Raw genomic sequence first — 11,243 nt, forward strand, 5'->3', positions numbered from 1 at the left:
TTTGTGCAGTTAGTTAAACAGAATTGTGATTCTAATTATACATTAATATGACAAGGTTTGTTTTACTATCTGCAGTGACATTGTTTTGGTATTCTGTATGATGAACACGTATAGTCTGTAGAACACAAGACCAGCACACAAGACTTTTTTGTTTTTTGGCATTTATTGAATTATTAGTGTACAAAAATCTGTAGGGCAAAACATAGACAGAAAAATCACTGAATTTAATATTCATCGTCTGCTTAACAGGCGTACTTATTCTGTGATTGAAGGCTAATACTTCCTGTCATTTTAAGGAGACTTTCTGGTAAAAGTCCCCGTATTTATTAGGGGTGGGAATCACCAGAGTCCTCACAATACGATATCATCACGATACTTATGTCACATCCACAATATTCTGCAATAATTTATTAACTTTTTCCCAATTTCAAATTATGTCCCCAAAAGGAAACTTTTTTCAACATGTTTTATCTATAAAGAATTTGTTTGTTCATCCCACTTCAATTTTATTGCTACAAAATGGGATTGTCAAGCAGAAAAACTGACCAACACATATATAATAATGGATCAATACTTAGCATCTGTGTATCGATATAGTATTGCCATGGAAAATATCGGGATACTATGCTGTATCGAATTTTTCCACCCACCCCTAGTATTTATCATAGACACTTTGCTCCATTGCTCTATTTAAAGACTGCTGAGGACTGCCCCCCATCTCCTCCTGTATTAAAGTGAGCAGTCATGTTTGAACTGAATCCATATCTAAATACTTCATCAAGTATTTGGCGAAATCCAAAATCATCTATCGTTGGATCTCCCCTGTTTTGGAGAGACTGGTTGGAAAAGGGAATTGTAACACTGGGGGATCTTTACCTCAGTGGCATATTGAAATCCTTTGACGATGTGGTACAGCAATTTGGAATCCCTAGGTCTCAATTTTTAGATATTTGCAACTTTGCCATTTGTTGGTGGGGATTTTTGGATCCAGTTCTTCAGCCGCAAAAGCACCAGAATGTTTAGATAAGGTGTCGTTGAAATATGGAAACGGTCATGAGGCTTCTGGGTATTATTCTATGCTCATGTAGAACCTGGGGGATGGAGCCTGGTCAGCCCTCAAGAAGACATGGGAAGGGATCTGAGTATTACACTGGATAAGGAGTGGGACAGAATCTGTAGGAATATTAAAACTATGTCACGCGATGGGAGGGTGCGCCTCATTCAGCTCAAGATTATGCTTCTATTGGACTCCCTCCAGATTGTTTAGCCCTTGTGTTGACTTCGGGTCAATTGACCAGTTTTCAATTTTGGTTTTATATCAGAAAATATGGGACGTAGAAATAAGTGCTGAAAATGTGTATAAGAAAAATGTAACAATTTAAAACGTTGGAAAAAGCAAAAACAAACTGTAAAAAAAAAAAAAAAAGGCGTCGAAAAAAAGACAACACAAGGGTTAAACTTTGTTTGAAATACACACCAAATTGTTGGAAATGTAAGACAGAGGACGGCCAATTACTTCATGCCTTATGGTCCTGTGATAAGGTCCAGGAATTTTGGACCGGGATACATGATAACCTATTTCAGATTGCAGGGACCCAGGTTCCATTCGGCCCAAGACTTGTTCTGGGAGATGGGTCAATCGTAAGCGGGATGGATGAACACATAAGAAGCTGGGTCCAGACTAGTTTAATGATAGCCAGGCAGATTCAAGGTCAATCCAGGAGTGGCCTTGTGAGATGGCTAGGGGGAGGCATTTGAAGAAAAAAAAAATCATATAAACAGTTTGCCAGATTGAATGTCTACACTAGAAAATGGGGAAAGTACCTAAGCTTTCTGGAGAGATGTAACTCAAAAATCATATAATAAACTTTTTCTTCAATAATTATTATCAATTTTGCTCTGTACTTGACCATGTACCTACCAGGGTGACGTAGGTATTTATAACACCATACTGTGAAAGCAACGACTGTACCAATATTCCAAACCTGACTTGGAGTACATTTCCACCTGGTTTAGTTTGGATACTGCAGGTTTGAAACTTTAATGCAGAAACCGGCCTTCCTTTTGTGGTCCACACTTACGCAAATATGCCTGAACACCTAAATCCTAAAGATGTTCTGTCCACTAGACAAAGTTATTATAAAGCTTATTCACATTTGTTTATTTACTCTTATTTTTTTAAGTTCATCTGAGATTCATACATGACTATTGTGTAAGATACAACTAGACTTCATAAGTCTATGCAACAATTAAGTAAGCCGTGATAGTGAGCCAGAAAGCACAATATCGGGGCCCTGGAACTGGAACAGCTAAATGGAATTCAGCCACCATTCTTTTTATTATTTACACCTGTGCTTTCCCAACTGACATGTCAAAATGTCATCATTCCAGTTATTAGTGCAATAATACTGATTTATAGACAGGTCTTTCCCTGCATAATCCTTGCATCACCACAATGTGTGCTTATGGTCTGTTCTTGTTAAGATTTCACAGTGCAGATGTAAAAGATGAAGTACTATAACCTGTTAACCAGTAGTCCTCTGTGTCTTACCGAGTTTGCTAAGATTCCATAGTCCTTCCAACTTCCATCCTGAAAGAGAGAATCTCCAGAGAGGGAGGGGTTTAGGGATTAAGATACAAGAGGAAGCTCACCTTTTCAAGTGAAGTGCCAGACCTCCAGTTTTACGCTGCTGATGAAGGAGGGGAGAGATGTAAGGGAGGGCCTGGGTTCCTGGGGCCCGGGATGTTAACTGTACTGTGTGCCCCCCTTCAGGAGACAACAACAGTCAGTCTGTTATAATCAACCAACGGGAGAAACAAGAAGGGACTGCAGAGACTGAGGGACAGCAGAATGTACTGAAAGTGCTAAAGAGAGGGAAAAGGACAGAGTAGGAGGAGACTAATGTGGCTAATTTATGAAACAGATTAGCTGTGATGAATACCTCGTGAGTGGCCCTGAGAACAAAATGCTCTTTCATCCAGAAATAATGCCAAATCCTTGTTCGTGCCAGCAGTAAATACAACATAACAGTATTAACAATAAATGCCTTTTCTTAGGACTGTGCATAAGCATTACAGCAGGGTTTTGTTACATCTTTATAAAGTCTGTAGGCCTAAATTAGCACCACATTATGGAAAAAAGCTACATGCATTCACAAAATGAAGAGCTAAAATGTTTTTAATTGGTGTCCACTTTATTCATGTCCCATGAGATGGTGTCTGTAAATCAGATTCTGGAGTAAATCATTCATTTGATAATCTGTTACTCCTCTTTGCTATAAAAAGGCACAGCAACTTCATATGCACATACATACATACATACATGCATGCATAGCAACTTTTATTTTTAGATTTAAGTTTAAAAATGTACAGGAGTATGGGAGAAATAATATAGAATATTAAATTATAAGAATTATAAAAGTAGAAAAACATACATAAAACAGTGAGATTCTTCAAATTCCTTTTGTTGAAGTCAGATTGAAATTTCTGACAATATCTTAGTATAGCAGTGTGAAAACATGAAATATTGGTCATATCAGAGTGTTTATCCTTTGCAGATGATGTCCTCCTTTTAGACATGCTACCACTGAATTTGAACTGTGACTTGACATTCAGTCAAAAGCATTTAAATGCTTTTCAAGTGGAGCGGTTCTTAGTCCTCCAGTCAAATTGACACGGTACCATAAATGGTAATGAGTGAAGCGGATTGAGTGAAGTTCATCTTTCAAGTTACTAAAAGTGCAATTCATGGATTACTTTTCCAAGCCTTTTCTTATCTGCAGTAAGTTTCAGTGGTCAGCTAGCTGAATATTCGTTCATTAAGGGCTCTTGGTCCTTCAGACTCATTCAAAACATATATAATAATTATGTGCATTTTTGCAGTGGTCTTTACATGGATCAAATGTTCACTTTCAAATATGAAACACTGTAACTGTGCCACTGTGTACAGTACTAGTTTTGACACAATTCATTCTCTTCCATATATATTACAGATATGTTGGAAACTCTCAGACTTGTTTGTGAATACACAAAAAAAGAGAAGTTAAGTTTATTTTTTATTTTATTTTTTTATCCACGACTATGTCATATGTCTTGACGGTTTCCATCAAACACATTTACATGTTCACAAAAGTTAGGTTAATTACAGTATTTACAACACTTTAAAAAAAAACTAAACACAGTAAAGAGTTGTTCTTAACTGGAGCAAATACTAATGAAATTTGCTTTAGAAAATCTACTAAATATATATTTCAATATACTATTCATTTATAATGCCTTCTCCATTTTGTCATTACAAGATAGATTGCTGAAGACAAACATGAATGTTCCAAACAGCAATACTGGTAACTTAAAATAGTTGCACATTAACAATATCAAGTTAAATACTCAAACTTCAATACTTGACAATATTGTCTTTTCACTTGAAAATGTGTAAGTGTTAAACAATATTTACTGCACTGCTTGGTTATAATACATAACTATTTCCATGTAACAAAAGGAAAGGTTAGAGAGGTCCAAGGTGTACTAAGCTAGTTAACGAACAGTGGTGCTCAACAGCTACTGTGCACTCTTTCATTATTTTTCAGCCATCTTTCCCCACCTTCAAATATACAGTGTCACCCATTTTTTATTCTTTATCAGGGATCAGAAACAATTCCTAAGGCTCACAGGGTGACTGTAACAAGAACCACAGAACATTTAATGAACTTTGACAATAATTTTCCTCCGTTTGAGAACAGCTATTTCAAAGAGTTTTTTCTCAACAATGTCAAATAGTTCCTACAGTACCAACAGTATTTTTGTAACATAGATAACAGAATGCCTTTACATTGTTAAAGTTGTGAGGCATTTTATGTTGTTATTAGTAATTTCCACATTACTTCTTTGCCAGTAGACAATATCAATAAGCAGACATTTGGCCACAGAGTATGTCATGAAGATGTTAAGAGACTTTGTGTAACACATGATTAAGGGGTTTTTCTTTTACTCCACCACTTTAGGCCCCTTCTACATTAACAAGTGTTTGGTTATTGTTTTTAGGGCAGGCTGTGTTAAAAGCGTCGGCCACCAGGGGGGCCTGGCCACCTCTGGCCTCTGCCAGGTGGGGGGTGAGGCGGAGGAGAGACTGGTCCATTGTGGTAGCTGTGTAAAAGGATAAAATCACACATTGGATTCTTGGCTATGGCCAATAGGGGGCACACTCTGATAAGAGTAGCCATCTAAACTATTCCAGTCAGGGATGTGATCCCATTTTAGTTACGGTGTACCTATAAAAAGGCAAAATACAGTGTAATGTCTTGTTTTTTTAATATTCCATGCACTGTTTAAGAGTCTGGCTTCAAATAGTTGCAGTGAGTATTGTTTTTATTTACAAACTAAGTTCACATTTTTTGACTCACTATTTGTTCTAGTAAGCCACAAGCTATATTATTTATTCTATTTGACAGAAAACTGTTAAAGTGAAAGAAATTGAGCTATAGATAAGAGATAAGGGACAGAAAGGACTGTGCATTGTGTCACAACCCTCAGTCTTTTGGCTCGCAGTTTACTGCATCACAGAATTAAAGGAATATAACTGGTGTAAGCACGTCTCAAATGCTCACCGGATATATTTTAAATCTATTTAGGAATCTTAAAAGCATGCAAGGAAGCGCCGAGAATTGTTACTTGCAAAGCTTAAGCGTGATATTAATATTCAAACAGCACTTACCCTCTTGGACTGCGGGGGTGGAAGTGGCGTGGAGGTCCAGGGGGTAGCATGCCACGGCCTCGAGGGTGTGGTGGACACCCTCTGAAACCAGGATGACCTAGAGGAGGGGGTGGAGGGGGGCCGTGCCTACAGACAGGGAGAAGCGTCACAGCGATACACTTATCTACATTTTCAGTCAGTGTCGATGCAAATGTAAGCAAGACATTGCTTCATAAAAAAGGTATGGCTCAAATGTATGGTAGTCTGTACTGTGCAGAAAAGCAATCTACTTTTAAGGACAAACAAAAGCTTTTAAACTAAAGGCTGTTTTATGCTTCTGCTTCAACTCCACGCCGTAGCTACGCCTTCGCTCCTACGGGGTGTCTAGGGGGTGTCACCTGTGTCTGTGTCGCTCACCACCGAAACGGTACTCAGAATGGCAAACCCCAAAGACTCTCGTATCAAGAAATAGACACAGTAAAATCCATAGACCTAGTTACTATAACCAGAAAATAAGTCTGAGGTTATTAGCTAGGTGTCTGCCAGCGAGTTTAGGTTATGTTAGCAAGCAAACTTTAGCACAACTGCCCACAAGGTACTGCTTGCTGGCAAAGTGCTAATTTCAAATGTTACTGACATATAGACACTTTACAAATGGATAACCCCGTCATTGTAACCGAAATATGTCTCGAGTTTATTTGCAAAGCTTATGTCAGTGAACTAGCATGTTGCTACTCCCCACAGTAGGCTGCTTGAAACAGCGACTATCAACACACAGGACGAGTTGACCAATCACAGTCCTTGCGGTGTGTGTCGCCTCGAAGCAAAGTTAGACATTTTTGGAGGTGCACGTCGAGCTACGGCGGAGGGCTCGGAGAGGGGTTCGTGGTGACGCAGAGGGGTCTGCGGGGGTACGCCGTCGATTCGACGCAGAAGCATAAAACAGCCTTAAGGAGGATTGTTCTTAAATTTTAGATAAAAAACAAAACAAAAACCTGTATCCAGTCCATTTGGCTCCCATGGCTGTGCATATGATTGTGTGTGGTGGTTACCTGGGCATGGGTGGAAAGGGGCCTCTGAGGTGCATGGGAGGTGGTGGGGGAGGAGGAGGGCCCATGCCCATTGGTCCACCCCTACCTCGATGACCTCTTAGGTCTGGGTAAGGTCGCATCCTCCTCATTGCTCTGCAAGGGAAGGGCAGGAAGTGCAATTTACCCATAAAAGTTAAGCATTTTAATCTTAAATAAAACACACATCAAAGGTGGTTGTTTATCTAATAATTAATAATCACACTATTTGTCTGCATACTAACCAATTAATAAAAGCAGAAACGTTGTTATTTATACTTAATACCATGTATATTAAAAATGTCCATACCTCATGGGCGCAAATCCATTCAGGATTCCATCTTTCGCTTGACCCCTCCCATATCCAGGTGGACCAAACCCTTTCATCATGCCCCGCCCACCACGCATGCCACCTCGACTCATCCGACCCCCTCGACCACGGCTTTTAAACCCACGACCCCTGAGGAGATTAAAAAAAAAAGATGAAGAAGTGGAAAACTGGCTCTATGCCACTAGTCCAAGTTCAGTACAGTTGAAAATTAGCCAGCTGGCTAACACTGGCACATATTATAAGCTTCACTCAACCCAACAGTGAACTGTATATAGTATCCTTGTGTTTACTAATCCAACCTCTCCACGACTGCTTCGTATAAATAGATATTGGTAAGATGAGACAGGAAAAAGACCCAACATGGGCAACTCCAGTTTTCACTGTTTGTTGACTGCTGTTTCAGAGGCACTCATGTAAAAAAGAATCCTTGCTTCTCATTCACATGCAGTTTAAAACCAGTAACCATAAATACAGTATACAACCTTCAGACTGACCTAGATTTGTTGTCTATTAAGGGTTTTTGAGATTCATCCTTGGAAATCTTTGACGTTCTTGTCACCTTTTCTTCTGTGTCTGCATCCATCTGAAATGATGCAGCTCAATATTAATATACAGTACAATACCTTATTCTAACATTATTATTTAATAAAAATAACATTATCATGTTTCATACACACAAACCATAAAAAGACATTTGCAACACCTGGCTTGACATTAAAAAGATTTCTACATGTGAAAATGCATTTTCCTTCCACATGAAAAATAAATCATTCAACCTATGTAGAAAGGAAAAAATAAATAATAAAAACAGTTTAATGCAGAAATAAAGTGTAGATTCGAAGATATGAAGAAAAGAAAATGATGAGTAGATTCTCCAGCAATAGACTCCATTTAGGTATGCGTTTCTACAATGGGACACACACAAGGCTGTTAAAATGTCACTCAGCAGATCTTGGAAACATGAAACCTCAGTGTAGCGTTCCCTGCATTGCTTCATCATCACTGGGTGTGACATATTGTGCATGCCTCACACTAAAGCAGGTGACAAGTTTGCAAGTTAAGCAAGGACAACTGCAAGTCAAAGCTGATAGCGGGGAAATTATTAATAGTCACAAAGCCCGGATCAGTACTGTAAAATGCAGCATTTGGGATGCTGCATGACAGTGGAGTGTGGGAATTTTTGTAGTGACTTTCAAAAAATTTGGCCTGAAGGACCAACTGCCCCAGAAGACGAAGACCTGAAAAAGGCTCCTGTAACTTCTTTTTCTTCCAATGTGTCTGATACTTTGGCTTAAGATCGAGCAAATCCCATGAGCTTAAGGAGGTGCACACATTGGCCAAATACCTTCTTAAAAGAAGCGACATTCTAAGCTCTGTAAAGGATACAATAAACATATAGCATAGGAAACACATATTATAAACAATATTACAGATGATAAAAATACATGGCAAAGGAAGGATGAGGTCACCATGAGCTGTTTATTTAGTCCTCAGAAAATTATTTCTTCATTATGGTCTTTTCAGCAAACAAAAAAGGTCTATGCAACTCTGAAAACACTAACATTTTAAGAATTGGGATCATTTACCATCCTTCAAAGATAAGGTAAACTATGAGTTTCAGCACCTTTATACACAGTTTAAATGTATGCAGCTACTAATCTCTGCAGTTTCTGATATTTTGTTCATCCCATTATACCAATGAGGGTACACTCTCTATATATCCAACTAACTAACTAACTAAATATATATATATATATATATATATATATATATATATATCTATATATATAAAATTTTCACAGATATCTATAAACTTGTGGAGCAGTGTTATTGCTTGCAATACACTAGTTCTAATGCATATGCCAATAATACGTAAAACTTTAAAGACAGTAAGCCTGCCATGGAGAACGGTCAATTACATAACACAGTGTTATTTTAAAGTAAATAAGCCTGCAGAGCCACAGGCTCGTCGAGCGTGATGGAAACATTTCTATCCTGATCCTGAGAGGCGGTTGGAGCTGTGTGAGCTCTTAAATATTAAGATAGCACCATCAGAGGGGCCCTGTGCAACAAATACACTTTAAGTCTCTAATAATACTCCTTAATGTTTAGCATACAGGAGCTAATGTTGTGCATAGCTGGCTAAATGCAAAGGGCTAGAGGGCCTCTGTCTAATTCCTGGAGAAAACATCGCAGAGCCGAGTTAACACACACATTATTGTGTCCAAAACAGTTGTTATAAATAGTATTCAAGTAACGTTAGTCATTCAACGTTTGAACAGGAACTTTCCTAATTGAAATTACGAAATAAATAAGGCTAATAACAAGTGTTTATTTAAATGTGAACTAGTCATGTATAAAAGGGGCGTTCCTGCTTTGGTGCTCCGGTGAAAATACAACGTTAGAGAAGGGACTTACTTCAGTTGGTGATGCAGGCGAGGTAGATTAGCGAGATAGAAGTATTATAGTTTTCCTAAAAATAAATATATATATTTGAAAAATATAAATTACAAAATTCCCTACAGCTTCTGTGGCTCCTTTGCGCTTTGAAATGGCGGCTTCGTCAGACTAGACAGCCCAGGTTTTTGAAATTTCTGAGTTACGCCAGAGATGGTTTAGAGGATCTTTGGTTACGCCCACCAGAAAGTATGCTGGTGTCTGATTGGCTACACATAAAAGCCATTCAGTCTGCGTTCTTTATCTCGGTATTCTGATTGGAGGAATCTGCTGACGTGCGTTCTAATTGTACCACTCATCCTGAAGACGGTTCATTAATTAACTGGGCCACAAGTTCAACACATCACTAATTTATTGTAGATGTTTAAGTAGAAAACATGTGTATATAACCTGATAAAGACACACGGTGTATAATGGATTAACAGTGTAAACATGATAAACAAGCCCGATATATTTTACAGTTGGGGAAAAATATACGAATAATTAGATAGACAACTCGACAGTTACAAAAAGCAACAGGACCATGATAGTAATAGAATGAAAATGACTAATTATTTAATAGCTTTCAGATACAACACTTTAAAATATACAGCTACTTAAACTCTACATACAGCAACATACAACAAGCATGATAAGGCATTAAGTTCTCTGTTAACACACAAACATGGAATATATGAGAGATTCTTCATCAGTAAAGCTGCATTTCATACTCATTAAGGTATCATGAGGGAAACATAACAAACAGCAAACTCTAGTTCCAAACACTGAATTCATAACTCCATCAAACTCATATACAAAATAATTGCCAAGTGCCCGCTAAAAATATTTACACCAGGAGAAGGGCAAACAAAAGAAATATTAAATGAAATCGAATGATTAAGTTATCTTAAAGATGTTGTATAACGCATCCCATATATAAAACTAACTCCATTAAATGTCCAGATGAGCGTAAACCTGATGCGTAAAAAGTACATTTGCGTCCGTTACGCGCGGCTCAGGGTGTCTGAAAGCTTGTTGATGTATTCAATTGTGTATTTGAGGGTTTGTATCTTGGTCAGGGGCTGGCCTCTCTTGCTGTAGTCCGGCGGCAGGTAGTCGCGGAGCTGGTGCAGAGCCTCTGCAAGACTCCTCATCCGCATCTTCTCCCTCTCGCTGGCCTTCATGCGTCTTCTGGTAGACATCTTGGGCTTGCTCAGCCTCTGTGCTGCTGGAGTCGCCCTGCGTCCCGCGAAAGCGAAAGAGAAGTCCTTCATCTCCTGATGCCCGCTGGAGTAGCACATCTCCGGGGAAGAGCACATGGAGTCAATCGAGGACTCCGGTGACGTAGACAGGAGCGAGTCCTGATCTTCTCCAAACGTACTCTCATGGCTCTTCCACTCAGACAGTATTTTAGCTGTAACAACCTCCAGGTCCATGTTAGAAATATCCCGAGACGTCCAGACGTTCACGCAGCGAGGATGACATCAGGGGTGAATGACAGTCAGATTCTGAAAAGGTGATTTTGCCAAAAGCGTTTTTATATAGATGCAGATCTCCAGAGGTTTATGGGTTCACAGCTCAGGCGACAAAGTTCAAAGAAAACCTCAAGTGCCAAAATGCGACCTTCCCGAAGGACGTCGTTCGTTATCACTGTGGTGTGAATAAGGCTAAATAGACGGATAATGTGATAGAAAGAAAAATAATTAGATTCCTTCTGTGG

The 11,243-nt window shown here is 38.8% G+C and overlaps 2 protein-coding genes across 2 annotated transcripts; both read right to left on the bottom strand.

Annotated features, from left to right (window-relative positions):
• Positions 1-3,175: 3,175 nt before the first annotated feature.
• si:ch211-51e12.7 (uncharacterized protein LOC336335 homolog) lies at positions 3,176-9,708 on the bottom strand. Its single transcript, XM_039782576.1, has 6 exons — positions 9,506-9,708; positions 7,582-7,670; positions 7,067-7,216; positions 6,742-6,873; positions 5,711-5,836; positions 3,176-5,142 (listed from the first exon to the last, which is right to left on the bottom strand). Exons 2-6 carry the CDS (start codon positions 7,668-7,670, stop codon positions 5,052-5,054), a joined length of 588 nt encoding a protein of 195 aa, XP_039638510.1. The 5' UTR covers positions 9,506-9,708; the 3' UTR covers positions 3,176-5,051.
• Positions 9,709-10,332: 624 nt separating this feature from the next.
• msgn1 (mesogenin 1) lies at positions 10,333-11,005 on the bottom strand. Its single transcript, XM_039782627.1, has one exon. The coding sequence runs from the start codon at positions 10,957-10,959 to the stop codon at positions 10,528-10,530; it is 432 nt and encodes a 143-aa protein (XP_039638561.1). The 5' UTR covers positions 10,960-11,005; the 3' UTR covers positions 10,333-10,527.
• Between the last annotated feature and the right edge of the window lie 238 nt (positions 11,006-11,243).

This window comes from Perca fluviatilis, chromosome 18, assembly GCF_010015445.1.
Source record: "Perca fluviatilis chromosome 18, GENO_Pfluv_1.0, whole genome shotgun sequence".
Lineage (NCBI taxonomy): Eukaryota > Metazoa > Chordata > Actinopteri > Perciformes > Percidae > Perca > Perca fluviatilis.

What these genes read in the sequence shown, in the direction of transcription:
- msgn1 (XM_039782627.1), bottom strand. Translation starts at nt 10,959, where the DNA reads ATGGACCTGGAGGTTGTTACAGCTAAAATACTGTCTGAGTGGAAGAGC.
- si:ch211-51e12.7 (XM_039782576.1), bottom strand. Translation starts at nt 7,670, where the DNA reads ATGGATGCAGACACAGAAGAAAAGGTGACAAGAACGTCAAAGATTTCC. An exon ending in AATGGATTTGCGCCCATGAG is followed by an intron (nt 6,874 to 7,066) that starts GTATGGACATTT and finishes CTTCCCTTGCAG; the next exon opens with AGCAATGAGGAGGATGCGAC. An exon ending in CACCCCCGCAGTCCAAGAGG is followed by an intron (nt 5,143 to 5,710) that starts GTAAGTGCTGTT and finishes CCTTTTACACAG; the next exon opens with CTACCACAATGGACCAGTCT.